General features: G+C 43.0%; 2 protein-coding genes across 10 annotated transcripts in view; one reads left to right on the forward strand and one right to left on the reverse strand.

Annotated features, from left to right (window-relative positions):
- Positions 1-95: 95 nt before the first annotated feature.
- On the forward strand, positions 96-9032 carry UNC50 (unc-50 inner nuclear membrane RNA binding protein). Of its 5 annotated transcripts, none has more exons than XM_023552543.2 (6): positions 96-218; positions 1205-1488; positions 2261-2381; positions 6762-6901; positions 6985-7086; positions 7234-8808. In XM_023552543.2, exons 2-6 carry the CDS (start codon positions 1209-1211, stop codon positions 7464-7466), a joined length of 876 nt encoding a protein of 291 aa, XP_023408311.2. In that variant the 5' UTR covers positions 96-218; positions 1205-1208; the 3' UTR covers positions 7467-8808. The 5 variants fall into 5 exon arrangements, with proteins under 5 accessions (XP_023408311.2, XP_023408310.2, XP_064124513.1 ...); XM_023552542.2 differs by lacking the exon at positions 96-218 and adding an exon at positions 296-1007; XM_064268443.1 differs by lacking the exons at positions 96-218; positions 7234-8808 and adding exons at positions 299-1007; positions 8810-9032.
- Positions 9033-14850: 5818 nt separating this feature from the next.
- MGAT4A (alpha-1,3-mannosyl-glycoprotein 4-beta-N-acetylglucosaminyltransferase A) overlaps positions 14851-25094 on the reverse strand; it is an 83208-nt gene continuing 72964 nt past the window's right edge. For 4 of the 5 annotated variants that reach the window (XM_064268440.1, XM_064268442.1, XM_064268439.1 and 1 more), the window contains 6 exons: positions 23126-23233; positions 22812-23005; positions 20060-20138; positions 19340-19406; positions 16058-16170; positions 14851-15925 (listed from right to left, as the gene is read on the reverse strand). In XM_064268440.1, the coding sequence (XP_064124510.1) occupies positions 15899-15925; positions 16058-16170; positions 19340-19406; positions 20060-20138; positions 22812-23005; positions 23126-23233 (588 nt within the window). In that variant the 3' untranslated portion in view covers positions 14851-15898. The other variant, XM_064268441.1, reaches the window with a different exon arrangement.

A 25094-nucleotide genomic window follows, 5' to 3' on the forward strand; every position in this document is an offset into this window, starting at 1 on the left:
GGAACCGGAAGCCGCGGCAGCAACTTCCGGCGGCCCGCGGCCCGGGGACTACGGAGCGCGAGAGGCCGCGCGGGCGGAAGTGGGCGCGCGCCGCTGACGCGCCCGGAGCGCCGGCTGCGTCGCGGGAAGGGAAGTCGGCCCTGGCGGCTGCTGGGCTCGCCTGCCGGACGGAGGTGGCGGCGCGGCTGGTCCCGGGGCGAGGCCGCAGCAGGGCTCAGGTGAGGCCTGAGGGCCGCGACGCGGGTCGGGCTCGCGCCGGCGCCGCTCCCTCCGACGGCCCGCGCCCGGCGTCACTGCGGCCCGGGAGTGAGCAGGCCCAGGCCGGGCGCCTGGGCCGGTGGGTGGGGCCGCCGGGGCAGACAGACCCCAGTTAAGCCGGAGTCTGAGACTAACGAGTGCTGCTTCAGAACCGGTGTGTCCGGAAGGTTGTCTGTCGTTGAGCCGAAGCTCACACGGAACGGGGCGTCCCGTGTTTGCTTTCCGAAATCCGGCAGCCCTACGCCAAACCCCCGATCCCTGCCGGGGGAGTCCGGGCGTGGGGGCCAGCGGCGACCTGTGCTCACCAGGCAGGCTCACCAGGCCCCTGGCCGGTCCGGCGGGAATCCCACGCTGTCATCCCTCCTGCTCAGGTCTTGAGGCGGAAAATACTGGGGAGCTGAGCGTTGCTTCGTTTTTATGTCACTGAGTGAAGGAGGAGCCTGCTGGCCACACCCCGGTGGACCTGTGTGAGCAGGACGTATATCTTACATTGTCGGTAACATCGTCTAATCAGCTTCAATAAAGGCTTCTCCTTAAAGGCACGGTGGTTGAGAGCATTGAATTTGGAGCAGACTGCCGTAATTGGAATCTTGGCTCCATCACTTCCCCACCCAGCACCTCGGTTTCCTCTCCCTGCTGTAAAGAGCGGCTACCTCCGGTGGCTGTTGGAGGATTGAGTAAAAGTCTGGGAAGCGCTTGGACCCCGTGTGTTACTACCGTGGATCCGAGGGCATGGTGTTGCCATTGCAGTAAGCAGTTCTCAGGTCCCAGAACAAGTCTTGGAATCAACTCCATTCACTTTTGACCCCCATCCTTTCTTAAGGATTGGGGATGACAATGTAAAGTGACTTCCCTGCTGTCAAATAACCAGAAAGAGGTGTGCTGGTAGCTAAAAATTTCTTCAGACTATTTGTAAAAGATACTTTTTTCTTTCCTTTCTGTTCAGGAAGATGTTACCAAGTATTTCAATGAATTCCCAAGCGCAGGGGAACGGCGTCTTGAATTCCAGGGATGCTGCAAGACACACAGCTGGAGCCAAACGCTATAAGTACCTGAGAAGGCTTTTTCGTTTTCGGCAGATGGACTTTGAGTTTGCTGCCTGGCAGATGCTTTACCTGTTTACCTCCCCACAGAGGGTTTATAGGAACTTTCACTATCGAAAGCAGACGAAGGATCAGTGGGCCCGAGACGACCCTGCCTTCTTGGTCCTGTTGAGTGTCTGGCTGTGTGGTAAGTGTTGGTTTACCTGCAGTAGAATTGATGAACACACGGAGTATGTCAGATTGGACTTGTCTTTCGGGAGAGCTTTGGTTATAAATGCATTGTGGGTCAGAATTTGGGGATATTTGGAGCTTCTTCCTAAAGCCCCGAAAAATCTCGTAGGAAAGAAGGTTGTATTCTTCCTGATTCTGGAGGTCTCAAACAGACAATGCCAGAGAATGAACTTAACCTCAGCTCTTTTCCAAGCAGGGGCAGATTCACTCTATGTCTTTTAACTACTATGATCAGTAAAGTGATACCCAAATGCCACCTTGCTGTGAAGAGGACTCCTGAGGCTGCAAATGGCATTTCACCATCAGGCAAACCTGGAGTGACGGTTCTGACAGACTGCTGTGAACTTGAGACGCTACTTTTAAGTTCTCCAGCAGGGTGGTGAAAGAGTTCTAGCTACCCTCAGGGTGTTGAAGTAGCTAAGATTGTTGTCCCTTTAATTGGACTTAAAATATGCCAGTGCTTTCTCTCAACTGGTGCTGTACTCGGTGCTGGGTGAACTGCCAGGCAAGGGTCCTCCTCAGTAAGCTTAAAACATCTCCGTGGCCATTCTGTGTTCAAAGATGGAATGAATTTCTACATCAGTTACTTACATACAACACATCTTTGGGGTTTTGTTTACATGTCTGTCTCCTCCACTGGACTGTGGACATCTGGAGGGCAGGGGCTGTGCCCCTTCCCCCGGAACCTAGCACAGCACCTGAATGAATCTTGTAAATCTTTCTTTCAGTGTCCACTATAGGATTTGGCTTTGTGCTGGACATGGGATTTTTTGAGACGATAAAGCTTCTCCTTTGGGTTGTGTTCATAGATTGTGTAGGCGTTGGTCTTCTCATATCAACTTTAATGTGGTAAGTACCATAATTTTGGTTTTTCAGCTACTTCTGGAGCACCTCCATTCCGTTCAGAGATGGTTGATGGAAATTGAAACCAAAATAGATTAATTTACAGGAGTAATTGTACCTGCCAAGATTATTATAACTTGTACCCTGTGTTGGTACCTCTGTCAGAAAATATTCTGAGGGATGGGTTATATTGTCAAAGTACAGCAAAGAACTGAAATAATGATTATATCATACTAATGAAATCCCTGATTTTGGAAAAATACCGTGCATTTATTTAGCCAGTTCTGCTTAAGTTGTTTAAATGACAGCAGGAGTTTGAGTGCATTTGTTATTGGAGACCACATCTAGACATCTAGCATCTAGAGGGATGATTTTTGAGGGAATCTTCTTACTTTGGTGAGTTTTTGGCATTAAATGAAGTACACTTGAAAATGAAGGATTTTTGAAAATTTTCTGGTACCTTACTGCTGAGAATAAAACACACACATACACACACAGGTCTTACTGAAAGGATTTTCAGTTCAACTTTGGGGTTGCTTTAGAACTAGTATAGTGGTTGCTAACTGAAAGATTGGTGGTTCGAACCCACCAAGCAGCTCCATGAGAGAAAAGACCTGGCAGTCTGCTTCTGTAAGGATTACAACCTGGAAAACCTTGCAGGGCAGTTTTATTCTGTTACAGTGGGTTGCTGTGAGTCAAAAACCGACTCAGCAGCACCTAACAACAACATTGTGTGAATAAATCTTGTTGTTAGTTGCTGTCGAGTCAGTTCTGACTCATAGCAGCCCCGTATGTTCAGAGTAGAACTGCTCCATAGGGTTTTCGTGGCTGTGACCTTTCTGAGGCAGACTGCCAGGCTTGCCTTCTGAGGTGCCTCTGGGTGGGTTTGAACCACCAACCTTTGGAGTAGCAGTTGAGCACTTAACTGTGTCTCCCAAGAACTCCTGGGTATATAAACCTAGTGTGTGGTTTTTCAGTTCTCTCCCAGATAAAGTGCTGCTATGTGGTTGGCATGCTAGATGAAGGGGAATGGACGTGACGGGTGATTTCAGCAGGGGGCCCGTGGTTGAGTAGGGGTGGTGTTGGGGTCGTCGTATATCAGAGAAAACACAGCAGAGCATTTTAGGCTCAGAGAGGCCTGGGTTCAGGCACCAGCTCAGTCATTTGCTAACAGTGTTTCATCTTTTATAAAATGGAACTAATATCTATTTTTTAAGGTTTTGAGAGGATTGTGGTATGAAAAACGACTGGCACATAGTAAGTGCTTGATAAATGGTAGTTATGGGTATTTTAAACAAAACTCTGAGATTATATCGTCTGATGATATCAGCCTTTTTTACTTTCCCTTGTAATTTCTGACCAGTATAGTACAGGTTTTATACACGCTAGGTAGTTAGGGAGGCCCTGGTGGTGCATGGTTAAGAGCTTGGCTACTGACCAAAAGGTGGACAGTACGAATCCACCAGCTACTCCTTGAAAAACTCTATGGGGCAGTTTTCCTCTGTCCTGTAGGGTTGCTGTGAGTTGAAATTGACGACAGTGTTTTTAATAAGAAGTCCTGGTGGCAGAGTTGGTAAATGCTCAGCTGCTAACCAAAAGGTCGGCTGTTTGAACCCACCATCCACTCCAAGGGAGGAGAAAAGACCTGGCTATCTGCTCCCATAAAGATTACAACCTAGAAAACCCTATTGGGTAGTTGTATTCTGTCATATAAGATCACTGTGAGTCAGAATCAACAACACACAATAACAATAACAACAGAGAGTGAATAAATGCACCATTAATCTAAAAATCTAGAGTCTGGCCTAAGTTAACACTGCTAACTAATGTAAGTCATGTATTCATTATTAAAACATCCCTAAAAAACTAATGGCATGAAAAAATTGCAATAAATAAAGGCTTTCAAAGGAACAGTTTAGTTTGTAGCAAGCTTTCTTCTGAGTACAGCGACTACAGGGTGTCAGAAACCAAGCTGTCCTGGAGGTCAGTGGCTTTAGCTCGAGTCTGCACTGTGGTTTGAGTTAAAGGAAGATAACTCACCGTTTATTTTTGAGCAGCCGTGTATTGTGAATCTCGCGAGGAAACAGGAGGAGAAATGATTGTTAGATGTGGTGTTGGTTATTTCAGAAACACCACCGGAACCAGCGTGAGGTGGGGCTCTGGGGAAACGGAGCTTCGTCGACTCTTGGCACCAGGAACTGCAGGTGCAAAGGCCGACGTCCCCTTTGGTGTGGCTGGGAATTTTTGGTTTATGACCAAACACGTGGCAGATGCAGGTGTAGATTCCATGTTGGGTGAATTGAGCTCAGGTAGCTTGTGGAATATTAGTGGAAATAAAGGTTCAGGAGTCCCTAGGTGCTGCAAATGATTAAGTGCTCATCTGTACTAGCCAAAAGGTTGGCAGTTCGAACCCATCCAGAGGCATCTTGGAAGAAAGCCCAGTGATCTGCTTCAGGTCACGGCCTTGAAAGCCCCGCCGAGCAGTTTCACTTTGCACACATGGGGTCACCACGAGTGAGAGTCGACTCGATGGCAATGGTAGAAATTGGGACAGAAGATTCTGAACTTAGAGACAAGAGCCTGGGCCGAAATGAGGCCATGACTGTGTCCTTAATGTGGAGGTGGGAGGTGAAAACCACAGCTGCCTTTGAGCCCTCGGAGGGAATGTCTGTGTTCTAAAGGGAAGCCGTAGACTGAGGAGCTTGGAAAACACCCATTTAACCCTTCCGTGAACTACTTATTTTCTATTTTTCCTACCAAAAAACTCAGACACCTCATACAAGTACCCTGTAAAAACAGTGATTTGTGGCCCACACCCATGTTTTCACACTGTCGTGAAGCCCTCTCTGCCCTGCAGCAGCGTGCACTGTCAGGTGAGGCAGCGGCTTCTCCATAAACCTGTGGAGGCCGAAAGAGTCCTGGTCCCCAGAGGTGCCTGTGACCACGAGAGGGTTAAGGAACAAGCAGAGGGCTAGGAGCATCAGAATGACCCCATGATGAAAACTGTCTCTGTGGTCAGCTAAGTGCCTACTCTGTAAAATTTTCAGTGGCATACGTTCTTGGCGAAATGAAGATTGTTGTTGATAAGTTCATTTGTTTGGATGAAGCAGTGTTCTTATTGATTTTGCTGTTTTACATTTTCAGATAACTAAGTGTTCCACTCACTGCCGTCAGATTGGTTCCAACTCACAGTGACCAACAGGACAGAGTAGAGCTGCCCTGTAGGGCTCTCACAGTGACCGATAGGACAGAGTAGAGCTGCTATATAGGGTTCTCACAGTGACCTATAGGACAGAGTAGAGCTGCTATATAGGGTTCTCACAGTGACCTATAGGACAGAGTAGAGCTGCTATATAGGGTTTTCACAGTGACCTATAGGACAGAGTAGAGCCGCTGTGTAGGGCTCTCACAGTGACCGATACGACAGAGTAGAGCTGCCCTGTAGGGTTCTCACAGTGACCGATAGGACAGAGCAGAGCTGCCCTGTAGGGTTTTCACAGTGACCTATAGGATAGAGTAGAGCTGCCCTGTAGGGTTTTCAAAGCTGTAATCTTTATGGAATCAGACTGCCACATCTTTCTCCCATGGAGCAGCTGGTAGGTTTGAACCACCTACCTTTTGGTCAGCAGCTGAGCATTTGAGCTTCACCACCAGGGCTCCTTTAACTAAGTGCAGGACCGTTTTATCAGTCAGTCTGGGCTCATAGTGACTGTACGTACAACAGAACGAAACACTCCCCGGTTTTGCGCCATCCTCACTATCATTGCTATGCTTGAGCCCGTTTTTAGAGCCACTGTGTCAGTCCATCTCATTGATGGTCTTCCTCTTTTTTTTTTCCGACCCTCTACCAATCATGATGTCCCTCTCCAGGGACTGGTCCCTCCTGATAACATGCCCAGAGTACATGAGACAAAGTCTCACCATCCACACTTCTAAGGAGCATTCTGCCTATATTCCTTCCAAGACAGATTTTGTTCATTCTTCTGGCAGTCCGTGGTGTATTCAGTATTCTTCGCCAACACCATAATCAGAGGCATCAATTCTTCTTCAGTCTTCCTTATTCATCGTCCAGCTTTCACATGCACATGAGGGATTGAAAACTCCCTGGCTTGGGTCAGGCACAACTTTGTCCTCAAGGTGACATCTTTGCTTATTAATGCCTTAACGAGGTCTTTTGCAGCAGGTGCCCCATCTGACAAACATAATTATTTGAGTTATATTACCGTCAGCCTTTCCCCACTGGGTTGGAGGCAAGGGTTTCTGTTTGGACGACTGCTGGGTCTCCAGTACGTAAAATAGTGTCTGGCACAAAAAGATCATCAGCAGAGAGTCACTTTTATTACGAATTAAGTGTATTATGAAAATAATTTTGATTTTGCCCTTCAGGTTCATCTCTAACAAGTACTTAGTGAAACGGAGGAGCAGAGATTATGATGTGGAGTGGGGCTACGCCTTTGACGTGCATCTGAACGCCTTCTACCCGCTCCTGGTCATTCTGCATTTTATCCAGCTGTTTTTCATCAATCGTAAGTAGCCGTTCTCAGAATATGACCAGAAAGCCTTCACTGTGTGCACTGAAGAGACTGACTGTATGCATCTCTTCTGGCAGACGTTATCCTAACAGACACGTTTATTGGCTATTTCATTGGAAATACTTTATGGTTGATCGCGATCGGCTATTACATCTACGTAACCTTCCTAGGATACAGTGGTAAGTAATTTAAAACATTTTTAAATTGAGAGCCCAGCAGGGAGGGGAAAGCTGTAAGAGTAATGCTGCTAGCTTCCCGTCACGGAGCGCTAACAGGCCGGGTCCCAAGTACTCGGTAGTAGTTCTCTAATTTAATCTGCACAACAGTTACATCATACAGGCCTGCTGATCCGTGTTTTTCAAATGAGGAAACTAAGGCATGGAGAGATGAAGTCACTTGCCCTGGTCACACAGCTAGGGGCACAGCTGCGGTGTGGCGAATTCTGTCGTTCCACGCAACCACGTCAAAGCGTTCCTGGTCATCTCCAAGCTACTCGCAGGTCCCCTCCCTTTTCTCCCGTGCTTTCAGGTTCGGGGTCAGTGGTAGCAGCGTGCAGTGAGGAATGGGTTGGGTCAGATGTCTGGGTGTGTGGACATATAAGTTTGTTTAAAACCTTCGAGAATCATCCTTTTGCCCTGTTTCCAGTTTTTATGACCGTTGTGTGGTTCTTTGGATGATTAGAGAAGGTCAGACCCAACTTCGACACCTCAGGGCAAACGGATTGTTAACTCTTGCTGTCCATTCATTTTTCTTAATATGACTGAAGAACTTACTATCTTCTCCATTCATACTAAGAGATGATCTCCATTACGTAGAGCTAAATAAAATTTAGAGATGTTTCTTAGCATTTGTCTTAGCATTTTCCAGCCCTTCCTTCCTTGTTGTTTTGGGTGATCAGGACTTTATTATAAATATAGACGACTTTTAGACACACAGACTCCTCTGGTCAGACTTGTCACTGTCCCTCCCTCTGGCTTATTTGCCAGGGACCACTTAACCCCTCTCAAATTGTAACGCTTTGTTTTGGGGAAGATGTTTGGGACATCTCATATTCAGGTTTCTTCAGAATTTGTACATATTTTGAGCAAGTGTTTTACATTGTGATAACACTGCAACACTGTGGTTTCTCTAAGTGGATTTTTGAGAGCTCTCCTGTTAGCTCCTTCAACTGAGAAGTTTCTTTGGGGGTACAGCACAGTTCCAGTTTGGGGACTTCCTGTAGGGGAGATTCTTAGGCTAGGATGCACAGGGTAGGGTCCTGCTGACTAAGTGAGCAAGAAAAAACCGATCTGGCGGCCCAAGTTCTACTTCTTTCCTAAGTTTGAGGTAATACAGTTGAGCTGTCAGCACGTCAAGCAGGACGTCAGGCTTTTTACACTGTGAAATCGTGAACAGTAAATGTTTTCTCCTGTAAGAACATTCTTCTCTGTTGGTACCTTAAAATGGACTCTTAGGGGCTGCTGAAGCAGGCTCAGGTTTAAATCCATCACTTGTTAAGATTTGTGATATCTGTCCCTCACACTTAACCTGAGTCCTGGATCCGCTTTTCACTCAGGCTTTGTGTTCAAGTAACCCCTCTTCCCAGCGTCTTCAGACCCGCAATGAGGACGCAACGCGAAAGAGCAGCGTGCGGCTCTGGCCGTAGACAGCATCGTTTTATTGATTCAAATATGCTGTTTTCTAGGGCCCCACGTGCCGGAGTAAGAGCTGTCTTTCAAGATGTTCTTTTATTAGTCATACCACTTTCCCCTTTTCATTAATTGGGATGTTTCTTTTCCAGCCTTGCCATTTCTGAAGAACACGGTCATCCTTCTCTATCCATTTGCTCCTGTCATTCTGCTCTATGGACTGTCACTAGCACTGGGCTGGAATTTCACTCACATGTTGTGTTCCTTCTACAAGTACAGAGTGAAGTGAGAGGGAGAGTGGGTCCCACCTCAGCCCCGTCAGCAGTGTCAGTGAAGTGGTGGAGAGTTCCTGTGAAGTCTGTAAATAACTCATCGTTGTAGATACTTAAAGGTGTCAAGTTTGCAGGTTTGAGGAAATACACGTGAACACTATTGTCAAATACATTCCTTTAAACTAATGAAATGTACATTTCTCTAATAAATATTTTTGAAACAAAGCATGCATTTTACTCATTCTGGTGCCTGCACACACTAGGGTCATATACAAGGTACTAAGGGCATGGGGAGAATGGGAATAGAAAGCCGATTTAATGTGCACTGAGCATCACTTTGAAGGGTCTTCATTTGGAGAGCACGTAATGACACACACCTCCCTGACCAGGCGTACAGTCACGCTCTGTTTCTCCCTTGCTGCGTTTTTAACGTGTATATACACGGCGTGATCAGTCGAACCTTCAGGAGCTACTTAGCGTGTACTGTAACTCAGACAGGAGTCTCTCCTGCACCCCCTGACAGCCCTAATGCCCTATCATCAACAGCATTTTCTATGCAAAAAAGCAAAACGCATTAGGTTGAAGCGACCTGTGGTGGCCACTCTTATTTTGGGAACTGTACTGTATACATGGAGTCCTGGTGGCGCAGTGGTTGAGAGCTCGGCTGCTAACCAAAAGGTGGTCCGCAGTTCCGATCCACCAGCCACTCCTTGGAAACCCTAGGGGGCAGTTCTACTCTGTCCTGTAAGGTCCCTGTGAGTCAGTATCGACAGCAATGGGTTGGGATTTTTTTGGCTCGTATATATGGTACAGGGAACACCTGTCTAACACTGATTCAGTGTCTCAGCAGTACAGCTCATTCTTTAAAGACTTTAAAAACCCAAACGTAGGACCCACTCCCATTTTCTAACTGGAAATGGATCACGTAAATGATTATCAGCGTTCAACAAAATTCATAATAAAAAAACCTATTCACTGGGTTTTGCCTACTTTAATTAGAAAGAATCTTGAGTTCAACATGACTGTTCAAACTTCTTTATTTCAAATACAGATGAACGATTGAGGCGCAGAGAGACAGTGATGAAAGGCACAGTCAAGAGGACCAGTTAGTAAGTTTCCGATTATAGCAGCAAATTTGAGAATAATCCTCCTTTAAGAATCCAACAGGTACCTAAAACATTACTACAGATACTAGCCATTCGATCAACGAAGACATTTTAAGGAAAATAAAGTAGGATATACATTTAAGAAGGAAAAAACTGGTATAACCTGACGGATTTCTCAGGCAGTTTCTCCAAGGGCCGCGTTCATAAACATCCCCAGATACGGACACGATCGTTGCAAGCGAAGTGTTCTGAGTGAGACACACTTGAGTTTTTCATTCCATAAATGAAACCACCGTTGCGCTTCACCAGCCGATTTCCCCATCTTAGACAGCGTTACCGTTACTGAATGAAAGCCATCCGTCTGCTGGCAGCGTGTGGTGCACACTGTCTGTGTCAGCCGTTCCGAAGGCTCAGGGAATGTTACCTTCAAAAGGTATCCTCACCAAATTTCAGCAAACGGCATTTCAAATTAAATAATGGAATGCTAATCAAACTAAAGTACCAAACCTTTGATTCTAATTTGCTAATTACTAATAGAACTAATTACTAGTAGGAGCAAGTGGCATTATGTACAATAGCCTCCTAACTTCCAAGAGTTTTACAATTTCCCCACAACAAACAAGCCTTACTTTAGAACAATTTTAGCACCACTACACTTATATTTTTCTGCCATGTGAACAAAAGTGGAATGATGCTTTGTGCAAAGCGCTGTCCTTCAGCACTGGGTTCACTATCCCGAACAACAGCTTCAAAGTTCTCAACCCAGACGCTGGCGGCTAGCTCGCGTTCCTCCTCGCTTGCTCCCTAGTCAGTGCCTAGACTGGCACAGGGAGTGTTTCGGGTAAGAAGAGAGGAGTTTATGTGCAGGTACTGACGATGTGTATAACAAAACTCTAGTTTTTTTTTTCTTTTTCTTTTTAAATAATACAGTGGTAATAGTCTTTCAGCGTTGTATGTTCCATGCATTAAAGAATGTAAGCACACTATCATAGCAGATATCTTAAGACTAAAAATTTAAAATTTCACAACTACCAAAGTAAAACTGAAATTTTACACACTAAATGCTACTACAGAGCTTGGAAAAGGTTCCTTTTCTATAAAAGAAAAGGAGTGCACTGAATCCCTCAGTTCCCTACAGCGCTGAAATACTTCCGACGTCGAGTCTTGGGCTCATCTTTCCATTAGTACTACTTCTCTTACAGAAAGGCGATGACAATACAGGGAAAATAAACACAAAAATTAATGGATAAACCAAAATAAAAACAAATTTTATTAGCAATTCATGGCTTGGAAGCAGAGAGGTATTTTGGAGAACACACTTCAAGGTACAAAAATTTGGTTGGCACATAAAGGATTTTATCTATGCTAGAAAATAAAGCTTTGGCTAAAAAAAATTAAGTCCTTCAATACAGAGTAGATTCTCTGATCTCTACATAAAGGCAGCCATTATTTTTTTCTCTCAATGCAATAGAATATTGAAAACACCACTGTTTACCATTCTTAATACAGTCCTGACAGGCTTGCAGCACTCTACAGCAGTATGACTACCTCTTCCAGAAAAGGCTCCTGCTCCATCATTTCAGTCCTATTCCTACAATCTAGATCTCGCAGTTCCTTTAGGAAATGCCACTAGCAGGCTGCAGCTTCTTGCCAACCAACTTCAGTGAAGACGACCAGAGGTCTCTGGCAGAGTGTATCCCAGATGAGGCCTAGGTATACGATTTGCTAGCCTAAGAGTTTATTCACATGTCTATCAAGAAATAGCCAACATGCCAGAGGCAATCAAGTATGAGGGCTTTTTCCTTTTAAATATCAGTTTTCTACTGCTGCATAACAAATCACCACAAATTAAGTGGCTTACAACACCCATTTCTCATATCTACTGTAGGTCAGAAGTCCAGGCAGCCTCAACGGGGGTCTTACAAGGCCGGAACCAGGGTGTTAGCTGGCTGGGCTCTTGTTGGAGGCTCTGGAGAAGCCACTTCCAAGCTCGTTTCAGGCTGGTGGTCAAACTCAGTTCCTGTGGCTGTGGGGCTGAGGTTCCACTCCCTTGGCTGCCAGCAGAGGCCTCTCTCAGCTCCTTAAGGCCACCTGCGTTCCTTCTCACGTGCTTCCCCTCCATCCCCTCCTCTCAGTCTCGAACCTCTGCCACCAGTCTGAGAAAACGGCTTTTCAAGGGCTCATGTGATGAGAGCAGGCCCATTTGGATAATCTCCCTTTTGCTATATGACATAATAATCACGGGCCATATTTACAAGTCTGACCCACACTCAAAGGAGTGGGACACTATACAAGGCCGAGGGCCACTGGGGGTCATTCTCAGATGTCTGCCTACCATAAACGGACACTGCTAATTAATTAGGGCAATCTCTCCAAACATGCTTCCATATGACGAACTCCTTTGATGGACGATATTACTGGGGAACAATTTTTTCACTATTATGACATTTAAAAAAAACCTTCAGAACTTTGCTTATGGTCTAAAATAATCACACCTGCTAATTACTTACTGGTGCAACCCTTGATCTGAAAAGCTATGCCTTTGTTCAACCTTATCTCCGGTGGTTACATTAATGTCCACGTATGTCAGCGTCCACACCTACATGCCAGACAACACAGCTGCACTGACTTTTCCCCGAAGCTGCTCTATCACACTAGCTCACACTGGAAAACTTTGTGACTACACAGTATGGGCCCAGTGCACGCTACGGACAATGCATGAGACCTGAAACGATGAATTTAGCAATCGTGAATCTTAGAATCCTAGAAAGAGGCTCTCGGTCCTCAACCTTTTCCTCCCACCCAAGATACCCATCATTATTTGCACTGTGGTATATCCTGCGCGTCTGCTCTTAACCCCATAATGAGAATTAATTCTGGCCTCTAAAACGTTCACGCCAGCACCCGAGAACAGTGCTATCGAAGAGAACGTTCTGTAGTGATGGGGTGTTCTCCTTCTGAGCTGCCTGGTACGGTGGCCACTAGCCAGCTGCTGACTACTTGGCACTTGAGATGTAGTTAGTATGACAGAAAAACTGAATGCATTAGTTTAAATGGCCACCATGTGGCTAGTGGCTACTGTACGGGACAGCGCAGACCTAGAGTCTTGACGTTTATGCAGAATAGATGCCAGATGCCAAGCCGCGTCCCGTTTTTACACATAATCCCACCATTTGACATTTTTTCCCATTAAATATTTTGGTGAAAGTATAGTTGTGTCCTCAAGGTCAAGTGTTTACCTCCTGTCCCTGAAATTTCACTCTCTAACATCACTCTTAAAGGATACCATCACAATTTCTTGCTTGAGGAAAGCATGGCTGCTTCTAATTGTCTAGTGTGCAGCTGGAGAGGAAGAAGGGAAGAGTTAACAAAGAACAGAGGACAGGTAAGAAGAACAAGTACAGGCATGCCCTCAAGTAACAACGAGCAGAGGACAGGTAAGGAGAATGGTATGGGCTTACCCTCAGCTAACGATGAGCAGAGGACAAGTAAGGAGTATGGTATGGGCTTGTCCTCAAGTAACACTGAGCAGAGGACAGGTATGGAGTATAAGTATGGGCTTACGCTCAAATAACAGAGAGCAGACGACAGGTAAGGAGTATGAGTATGGGCTTGTCCTCAAGTACAGAGAGCAGAGGACAGGTAAGGAGTATGAGTATAGGCTTGTCCTCAAGTAACAGTGAGCAGAGGACAGGTAAGGAGTATGGTATGGGTTTACCCTCAAGGAGCCTGAGGTTTGAGAAACTATACAAATACATGCACATATGCCACAATCAACTTAGGTAGTGAGTGTATATGTGTGGCAAGGGCAGTAGGTAAAGGAAGTTAAGGAAAGAGAAAGCTGGCTGTGAGCTGGAACAGCTGGTCCACTCATCCAGATGCTGACTGGCACCCACCATGTGCCAGGCACCGTCTAGGCACTACTCAGCACTGGTAAGGAATTCATGGGAGGAGGGCCACCAGAAGCCCCTTGAAAGAGGGATCAGATTTGGCTAAAAGTATTCTTAGGAACAGGAGAGAGGTTGAAGAACAGCATTTGCGAAGCCTGGGAGGGGAAGCTGAGCACAAAACCAGAAAACACTGGCTAGACAAGACTCGGTCTTTAAAGAGATGGCAAGGAGCTGCGATAGCTTTCCCCTCCCTGGGTTTCCAAAGCACAGAGTTTCTTCTGGAAAGCACAGCTGGCTACGCAGGAACCCAGGGACACCTTCAAAACCCATCTCCGTAGATTTTTACCTTGTGTTGCTCTGTTGTTTTAGCAGAAATTTTTTTTTTACATGCTGGTGCCAAAAATTTATATCGAAAGGCTACTTTTCTTCTCAAATGAAATTTGGTTGTGGGCACTGGTCCAAGGAAATTTGAGGAGAGAATAAAAAGTAAATGAAAAACCCCAAGCAAATTTTAACTGGACTTTAACTGACATAAAAACCATTTTTGGCAACATGTGAGTTTTTATCAAGAAAAAGAACTAAAAATGATTACAATACGGAGTGACGAAAGTATGTGTCCTACGACAGTGCTCACCGCCCTCCTGCACTTCCGGGCACTGCACGGGGAATGACGTCATTTGATGCTGCTTGCTCTGCACGCTGGGTAACTAGATGAAGCTCCTCTGGGCTGAGGCACCCAGGTGAAGGCTGAGGGGACCAATCTCTGCACATCTGTGAACCATCCGCTTCCCGCCTGAGTCACACCAGTGTGTTAAAGCACGCTGGCTGGGAAGCTTGGTTGCTCATAATTCATACTTTTTAAAAAATAAAGTATTTTTGTAAAGATTGCTGATTGCTGAGGCTGATAATAGTCTTTGCTTACAATAATAATAGTAGTGTTTGGAATTGCGTGATCAAGAGTAATGAACATTCTTTTTGGGGTTTTCTTATAAGTTCATAATGTAATAGAGTAATTATTTTGGTAAAACATACAATTGCTACAATAGCTTTCACCAAAAGCCAATATTACAATTTTATTTTTCTTTAAAATTATACCAATTATCTTATGACTTATACGACAGCATTTCCTAGAAAACATTCTGTCAGAACTCATGATGCACGTGCGGATAAAAGTGAACCAACAAGAAAAGAGCTAATGCATCTAACTCATGAATTAAAGACATGATTAAAAAGGAAAGCAGAGTTGGTCGTTTTACATACCAGAGGGAAACGTGGCGAGTTAGGTCTAATAAGGATGAGTGCGTCCCACCTGCGCACCACTAGGTGTCAGACCAAGTCTCTGTGGCAAGCCACCATATACAGTACAGTGGAGCAGCCCTCAAGGACACTGGGCTTTAAAATCTTGGCTTTAAGGAATGACAAATGCCTTTGAAAATATTTTGTTCAGAATAGCTGATTATAAAAGTTCTTCAGTTAGGAAATCAACCTAAATGGCAGTGCCTTTGAAAAATGGCATTACGTTGAAATGTTTGCATTTGCAAAGAAAAATATAGAAAGAACTTAAAAAAGCAAGGTAATTGGTTTTCAAAAAAAGTATCAGTTCAAAAATTACTGCACAAAAATATGTACTTCTTAAGTGTTTCTAATAAATTAACTCCATAACATTTTTATGTATATTTATATCTTTATATATATAATCCCTGATAATCTATAAAAGAGGGTCTATAATAGAAAATAAATGAACTTCAAAAGTACCCCCTTCATAAAATGTGTTTAACCTTGATCTTTTTCCCAATTTAAGGAATGTAACAATATGTACAACTCTTACGTATTAGTATAAAATCAAAATAGTACAAGTCATATTACCAGGCTGTCAGAGCTGTAAAATGTTTGAATCAAGTTAAAATTGGAGGACAGCTTAGGTTCAAATGAATACTATTATCCAAGGGAGACTTGCTTTCCATGTGGAAATGACAATCTTCTTATCTACAGTAGATTTCACAAGAGGTAGTGTTCAGGTTAAAAAAAAAAAAAAATTACATGCTCAACTATCTTTAACAAATTCACAGGAAAAACCTATCGGTTTCTTAGAGGATTAGTTGGAGACTTTTTTAATATGAATCTGAAACAGAAAAGAATAAAAAGTATGATAAAACAGTAAATTATCAGCTTCCAAAAGATCTTAAACACAGAATGAAAATGTTACAAATGACACGGTATCTCAGGTGTCCCATTCACTGACTACACGTCTTACCTCGTTGAGAATGGCCCAGACGGCAGAATTCTGAATAACCGAAAGCCGGAAGGCGGAGATGGGGTTTAGATTCGGATCCACCACTCCCTCTGCAACCCCGTTCTCAAATTTCCCTTCAAAAGAAAAACCAACGCTTGCTGGGTGGACTGAGACAGGTCCACATCAAGTATCACTCGCTCAGGATGGGCAAGGAATACACCAGAAGGTTTCCAGTGGGTGTCCTTAGATGATTTTTTTTTCCTTCCTTCTACTTTTATTCAACTTTTCGATTTTTCATGGAGGAGTACATGCTTAAAAATATTAGAAGCAACCCATTTAAATAGGCAAGCCTATACTTTTCCCTGCTGCAAATTAAAAAAAAAAAAAAAACTAACAAGAGGATACCTTGTTCTTGTATCAACAACGCTTTAACATACAGAGTTTTGGCAACATGAGACTTACCCAAACCTTATTGAAATATTATCTACACCATCACCCAGCCTGACTGCTATCAGGGTGAAATCAATGACACATTTCAGTGTTTCAATCAGACACACACACAGTGGCCGGCCACCAGCACATCCAGGAAGAATTAAGCTGTGATGGTTCCTCTACGCAGTTCCAATATGAAACTCGTTATAATGACAAGCTTAAAGAGACCTCCTGTAAGAACATGGACCAAGGACTTCTACAAAAGGCAACATGCTTTGGACTCAGTTTTTCTTGCTGTGAAGAATAACATCCTTCTTAAAACTAACCGACCACCCAACCAACCAAATACACACAAAAAATCCACGCTGTCAACACAATGACACAGGGAAAAAGTTCTCTCTGGACACCATTTCTCTATGCAGGGGTGGGGAGATTTTTCTGTAAAAGGGCAGTTAACAAGTATTTGGGCTTTGTGAACCAAAAGGAAAATCAGAGATACTAGGAAAATATATATATATATAGCAAGAGAAAAAACAAATTTCCACAGATTTTCTACCAGTGATTTTAAAATGTGAAAATTGAGTATGTTTCTTTGTCAGAGAAGTATACTAAGGAAAATAATTCATTTCTTTTTTTTAGGATAAGATTTCACTTAATTAAGATTCAAAGTTAGAGTTCTTATCATCCAACTCGATGGTAAATGTTCGTCCTTTAGTGTTGACCTGTAACCAGATTTCACACAGCCAGGTACTGCCACATGCTGACACCACTCCACAAGGCTCTACCTGGGCACGGGCATCACCTGGACGGTACTTAGGGAATTCTCTAAGATTTTTCTCTTGCTATTTGCCTTTGAGATGAATTGCTTCCAATGGAAGGTTAGGTGGGAGCTCCTCAATCGCACAGTTGAATGCATTTTGAAATATGGACATTTCTTTTTGCTCTCACTGAGGTCTGACAACGCTGCTGGAACCATAGTCTGAGCTCGGGTACAGCATCCACTGGGCTTTCTGTTTCACCGAGGGCACAGGAAGTGCAGAAAACAACTCGATGTTACTTGCCGCTCAAACAATGTTGCCATCAAAGGGATTTCAAAGCAACGCAGGTTTTGCAGATAAGCACTGCTTTGCCTTGTAATTTCAGGTTTAATTAATTAAGAGGTGTTATCAAGTCGTAATCTGAGCTACAAACATTGCAGTAAGTCTTGAATGCTGCTGAGCTGTGGAACTGCTGTGTGGCTGGGCAAGTCAGGATATTCACTTTCTATTCTGAAAACAGCTCACAGATTGAGGGTGACTCTCGTCCTTTATGAGAGAAAACAAGGTCACCGTTGACACCACTGCTTCAATAACACATGACAGACTTAACTATTTTCTGCAAACTGCCTGCTGATGAGTAACACAATGAACAACCAAAGGCTTTGAACACCTTCTTTTTCACGAGCTTTGTAAATTTTTTCAACTAAGCCTTTTTCTGTTCCACACATATTTTTACCACCAACAGATTTAACACATCTTAGCAGACTGTACTTCAGATCGGACTGACTCTGTTTCTCGACTTGTTTTGACACGGTGAGTAAGCACTGATGATGGCACAGCATGGTGACAAGTGCGGCACCTGAAACACTGGAATTACAGACACGTCCCTGTGACGTGCAGCGCACCTGCAGCAGCGGGAGCAGCGGGAGCAGTGGGAGCACCACGCTGGACTCGACCGCAACTCCTCACTCAGCTCCGCTGTCGTAGCGTAAAGGCAGACAGACCGCAACCAAACCAAACCCGCCACTGTCAAGGCGACCCCGACTCAGAGCGACCCTACAGGACAGAGCAGAACCGCCCCATAGGGAGTCCTGTGTGCTTGGCTGTACCCGCCCAGAGTAGAGCTTCTGTCCCACTGAGCTTGGGCAGGGAGAGTGATGAAGCAGGTCATGGTTCAAATGCCACAGACTCTTAATGTTCCTACTGAGATTTAGCAGATTTCCATGAAAAAATGTTCCTCTATTTGCTGATGTCCTTAGGACAATTCCCAGAGGCTTCAGTTTTGTTTTTTTTTAAATAACTTTTACCGGTTATAACTGAAGTTTCCATGGGGAGAGGGTCTGTGGAGCGCCACTGTCACTCCACAAAAGCATACTTCTTAAGGAAGAATTTTCTATATTCAGGTGGAAAAAACTATGCTTATAAAAATACCTTGCTGGGGGAGGGTGTAGTTGGCAAAAAAAAAAAGTATAGAATATATGCGTTATTTGTGTAAAAATACGGTAGCTGTTACTTCCAATAGGCACTTGTGCTACATGCGGTATTAAGCTTGAAGGATCCATAAGGTCTCTTCTGATTCTAAACAATTATGAGTTGATGTTTTAGATGATCGTTCTCTTCAGATTACTTCAGGCTTAGGCAACTAGATTAACAGTGACAGGAAAAACTGTGACCAATAAGGAAACGTCCGTGTTAAAGATGTTCCGAGTAGGTGGCTATGTGGCCTCCAGGCAGCCGTGTCAATACAGAGCTGTAGCTCAGGAGGGAAGCAGGGGCCAGGGTCACACATTCTGGCACATGGATGTTATCTGAAACCATGTGAATGGCTAAGCTCTTCCACTAAGACTGCAGAAGGCAGATGAGGGTAGATTATCAGAATGTCAACAAAGGAACGGCAGATGGAAAAAGAAAGAGGAGCCAGTGAGTGACTCTTGATCTAAAATTCTAGCTGCGTCAGGATAATATAAGCAAGTACTGAAAAGCAAGAACAAACACAACCTGGAGTACACTGTAATCCTAAAGTTGTTTAATAGCTAAAAAGAATTCAAAAGCACACCCTAGGAATAAATTCAGGAAAGCAAAAGACATTTTACGAGTTTAAAGTAGATATTACCTATTCTGAAATAACCATCTTCTAATTGTTTGTCTTTGGTTTCTTTGCTTATTTCCAATCCTTCACTCTAAAATAAAACAGAAGAATTAATTTCACAAATGGTTGCTTCTACTTAAACAAATCTCAGTTATTATTTTATTTTAATAAATATAAAGTGGAATTTGTGACACAGCTCTCTAAAAAGAGAAATGTCATCTCAGTCTTTCAGTAAAAGTTTTTCTTAAACTGTCACCTGAATTTGTATAAAATATGTTGGACATGGAAAAAAGAAACATTAATAGAAAAACATTATTTACTACTTAAAAAATATACAAAAGTAAAGAACTGTGTGTTAACTTGAAAGAAATCTAAGCACTCCCTAGAGACCAATAAATTAATTTTGTATATTAATCAACAGGCAATAAAACCGAATGGTACTTTGGACTCAAAATACAAAAAGTAGGTAAACGCCAAAGTAAAATGATTCATTTATTTTCCTAGTATAAACTTCCAAGCTATTGTCCAACAGAAAACAAAAAGAAGGCTCTTTCTACAAATGAGGCAAATGGGCCAATCTACTGGTATTCCGTGTTCAAAAAAAAAAAAATTAGTATTACTCACTACTGAGGTCCTGAAAGTCACTGCAGAGAATTTTCTTTCAACACATAAATAAGAATAGCCTCCAACCAAGTCTACTGGTAGTAGTCCTTAAGGAAAGTTAAGGGAAAAAAATAGTCATACCTTAAAAGGCAAAACTTCCACAGTTGTATTTAGCAGAATATCCCCTGGATGTTCTTGGTTGCCACTATGGAACAAATAACTGAAAATAAAAACGTAAAAATATGAGTCAGACAATACAAAGATTAAAAAAGATGACCTTACCTCAGAGTAAGCTTTTCTAAACCAGACTCTAACTACACAACACTGACAACACTAGAACTTCAAGTAACTGCACAGTATGTACTCTGGATGGCTGCAGGAAACTTAAGAATTTAAGGATATGGCCCCTAGGTGACGTGTTAATCCCCCTGTCAGAAAGGGGCACATTTTCTGCTTGACCTCACGTGGTACCCAACAGGTGGAAAAATGACGACAGCATGCTGCTGTTCCCATTGTGTTAAATATATAAACCTCTTGCCCGGAGGCAATCTTCAGGACCTACAGCTAGGCAAAGAGTTCTTAGATTAACACCAAAAGCATGATTCACAAAAGGAAAAACCCATAAACTGGACACCATCCGATGGCAGTGGGTAGTGGGTGGGTGGACACCATCAAAGTCAAAAACTTCTGCTCTACAAAGGAACGAGAAGACAGGCTACAGACTGGGAGAAAATACCTGTAACCACAAACCTGGCAAAGGACTAGTACCTAAAATATATAAAGAACTCTTAAAACTCGACAATAAAAAAATAATTGGAAATTGGGCCAAACACATGAGCAGACACCTTATGAAAAAAGATAAACGCGTGAAAAAATGTTCAACATCATTAGCCATTAGGGAAATGCAAATTAAAACCATAATGAGCTATCAATACTACCTATCAGGATGGCTAAAACAAAAAATCGTGACCCCATCAAATGTTGGCTACGATGTGGAAGAACTGATCACTGTTGGTGGGAACAGAAAAATGGTACTGCCATTCTGGAAAACAGCTTGGCAGTTTCTTTAAAAAAAAAAAAAAAAAAACAGTATAAAGAAATGAAAACCCATACATGACTGTTCGTAACAGCGTTACCCACATTACCCCCAAACTGGAAACAACCCAGCGCCTTTGAGCAGGTGAATGGTGAAGCAAGCTGCGCTACAGCCACACCACGGAGTCTTGCTCAGCAATAACAAGGAATGAACTACTGACACACGGAACAACTTGGATGAATCTCCACAGAATTACACTGAGTGAAAAAGGCCAATCTGAAAGTTACATACTGATGATCCCATTTATATAACATTCCTGCAATGAAAAAATTATAGAAATGGAGAAACATTAATGGTTGCCAGGGACTGAGAAATAGGGGCTGGCAGGAGAAGGGGGTGTGGCTATAAAAGGGCAACACCAGGGATTCCGGTGGTGATGGTAATGGATTCTGACTATCAGTGTCAAATCCTTGTTCTGACATTTTACTACAGCTTGTCAGATGCCACCACTGGGGAAAGCTGGGTAAGGAGTACACAGGATCGCTCAGTATTATTTCTTACAACTAACTGCATATGAACGTACAATTTCTCAAAATCAAAGTTTAATTTTTAAAAAACTAAATTGCTTATTGGGAAAAAAGTATGCAAAATAAATGTATCAAGTCAAAATGAAATATTCTGTTATCTTACTTCTACTAACAGTTTGATATATTCCTTCCAGGTTTATTCTATCTACGTAATATATGTAAAATAATACTTTTATTATTTCAGCAAAAGTAGGCTCATTCTGTTATGTTATATAATTTGCCTGTTTTCGTGGCAGTACATCCGGCTCTGTGTTGTTATTTTTAACGACTGCTCACAGCATTCCGCTGCACGGAGACACCACCGTTTACTCACCCAGATGCCTCCTAACAGACATCTATGTTGTTCCTAATTCTATGATGACTCTGTAAGTGTGATAAACAATATCTCAAAGTGCCGAGTATCAATATATAGTATAAAAAATGAGCAACAGGTAACAAGGGTAAGTATTATATACTCATCCAAGTACGTAAGTATTTTTTATGTGTTTTACCAGTGATATTCCCGTTGCCTACAACATTTCTACAACATAAATTCCTCTCTGGAATCAGTTTAGAGTAAGAAAAGAAAATTCATGACATTGTGTTATAGTCAAGCCTTGTTTCTGAACCACATTAAATTGAATTATTCTAAATGATTTCTCGAAGACTCTAAAAATCAAATTGGCCCGCATATGAAGACACATAAAATAATACACTACGGGCCTTCTACTCTGGGGGTTACATTTACGTACGCCACAGACAGGCTGTGAACACACCCAGGACTGAGGAAAAGTTGAAGGAATGATGACTGTTTAAATAAAAAACTCGGAGAAGAAGGTCCTAAGTTTGCAAAATGAGTATAAACACTGAAAAAGATATAGGGTTTGTATATTCCTCCACGGTGAACTAAAAATAATCCAGCGTCTGCAAAACCAACGACTGGGAACAGTTGTAGTCTGTCAACTATCATTTCAACCAAATTGCTGCATGAATCAATCTGCTCCCAGTCAAAACTAACATATTCTAGTGTACAGACGTGAAAACTACCTGCCATTCTGAGGGAGAGTGCTACATAGAAAGTTTCAGAAATCATACCAAATATTAGTTCAGCAATACCAACACCACCTACCAAATATGGTCAATAATACTGATGTCACGCCTGACAACAACTCACCCGCTCTATGGCCAAGTTCCCTTAAATGTAACCTATAATCTGGCATTTGTGTCATAAATCCCATTGTGCACAAGAGGTTCGAATTATAAGACCAAACATATTTCAACCATCACCAACCTTTCTACACTGACTGGCTTATCAAATTTAAACAAGATGTAGTCTCCAGCTGTGGGAGTTATAGCCCAGAAGAAATCCTCTCCCATGTAAGTCTTCTCCAGTGTATGTCCTTGGTAGACCTTCAAGGAAGTAGACACCTCTGCAGGTGGATTTACGTGGATTTTAAGAAGTAATGGTTTCATGTAATCTTTATCCTAGGAGAAAAGACAGTCGGGTATTAAACGACCTAAAGCTTATTTACACTTAAGAGGAGGAGCAATTATACCCCGATACCAAACTGTACATCCACAGAAAAATAAAGCTAAACCACCAACCGTGAGTTTCTGAATTTTCCCTGTCAGTGAAGAATGCAGACCAACATGTTGGAAAAGGGAAGGTCTGAAGCGAATTCGCAGATTGGCTTTCTGTCTATCACAATGCTTCTAAATATTAAAAAAAAAAAATCACGTTAGTGTTACATACTGGAGTGAAATCATGTCCTCATCAGAAAAACAGTAAGTCCTTTAGAAGACTATTGAAAAGATAATGAAACTTCATCTTCTAATTCCAAACCATACAATTCTTCCGGTCCTCTTCCAAGCATTAACAGATTTGCTACCTACTTGACAAACAGACACGATCGGATGCTTACAAATAAGTACATCTAAGTAAAGACTGAAGGATTTGATTTCAACGACCCTTCAAGATATGTTAACATAGGTTTGACGTTTAATATTATAAGGCCATGAATCATACCCTAATGCCCTGGTGGCACAGTGGTTAAAGTGCTTGGTTGCTGTTTGAACCCGCCAGCGGCTCCATGGGAGAAAGACGTGGCAGTCTGCTTCTGTTAAGATTTACAGCCTTAGAAACCCCATGGGGCGGTTCTACTTTGTCCTATAGGGACACTAAGAGTCGGAATTGGCTCGACGACAATGGGTTTGGTTTTTTTGAGTTTTATATTTCAATGCAAGATGCATCACGGCCCAGACTTAAGATTACAAGCTGTCCTGGTGCTTGATCGTAGTGTGTGATGACTGCTGAAACCCTGCAAGACCCATGTCGCTAGCAAGCTCTCAATGCTGCATTAGGTCAGTGTTTCCAGAGGGCCCTGACAATCCTGTCATGCTTCTATGAACTATTTCCAGGACAGTACACAATGACTTCCATAAATTCTGGGCCAAGAAGAAATTGAAAAAGACCATTTATAAAACATTTCCACTTTGAAAAGACCTCCAAAAATGTACTGGATATTATAATGCCTAATTCTGTTCAAAGGTTTTACTTCATTAGCACTATCACTAATAACTAGAATAGAGCTAAAATAGTGCATTTTAGTTACACACATTCTACTGCTCAGATAGAAGGAGAATGGGGAGGTACAGGGAGGGAGGGTAAAGGGAGGGCAGTAAAGGGGAGAAGCGGGGAAGAGGGTGGAGAAAGGAAGACGGAGGAGAGACAGAGAGGAAAGGAGAGAAGAAAGTAACTTAAACAGTGTGAGCCTCAGCCCACCACTCAAGAGAGCTCGTGCCACAGGCAATGAAAGCAATCAGGCTGAAGAGTCAAAGCAGGCCGATAAAGCTTTGGAAGAATGTGTAAATTGTGTGAAGGGCTCCCCCAGACCACTGTCAAAGAGATATTCTTCAGGTGGTCATCAAGTAGATGGTGACAGCCTTCTGGACAGTCTTCCTAGGGGAAGCAACTGGAGCATGAAGGCCCAGAGAATAACATGGATTAAGGGAGAAAATTTTGGGGAACCATATACTGAATAAAGGCTTAATGTCTGGTATATATAAAGAACTCCAATAAAGGAACAACAAAAAAGACAAACAGCCCAATCAAAAAATGGGCAGAGGACTTGAATAGACATTTCACCAGAGGATATACAAATGGCCATCAAGCACATAAAAAGATGCTCAATGTCATCCGTCAATAAGGAGATGCAAATGAAAACCACAATGAGGTTTCCTTCAACCCCTCTAGAGTGACTATGATCAAAAAAAATGGAAAATAACAGAGGGTGATGAGGATGTGAGAAACTGGAACCCACATGTGTTGCTGGTGGGCATGTAAAATGATATGCCACTGTGAACAACAGGTTAGCAGTTCCTCATAGAGTTACACGTAAAACCACCACACGGCCCATAACCCAAATCCTAGGTATATACCCAGAAGAAGTGACAGCTGGAATGTAAACAGAAACTTGTACACCAATGCTCACTGCAGCACTATTCACAAGAGCCAAAATGTGGACACAACCTAAATGCCCATCAACAAAATGTGGTATATTCATACAGTGGAACA

Source organism: Loxodonta africana, chromosome 15 (assembly GCF_030014295.1).
Source record: "Loxodonta africana isolate mLoxAfr1 chromosome 15, mLoxAfr1.hap2, whole genome shotgun sequence".
In the NCBI taxonomy this organism is placed as follows: domain Eukaryota; kingdom Metazoa; phylum Chordata; class Mammalia; order Proboscidea; family Elephantidae; genus Loxodonta; species Loxodonta africana.

Excerpts from the sequence above, each read along its gene's own strand:
- UNC50 (XM_023552542.2), top strand. Across the intron at positions 2,382-6,761 it reads CTCATATCAACTTTAATGTG|GTTCATCTCTAACAAGTACT; the intron begins GTAAGTACCATA and ends TTTGCCCTTCAG. Across the intron at positions 7,087-7,233 it reads AACCTTCCTAGGATACAGTG|TTACATCATACAGGCCTGCT; the intron begins GTAAGTAATTTA and ends TCTGCACAACAG.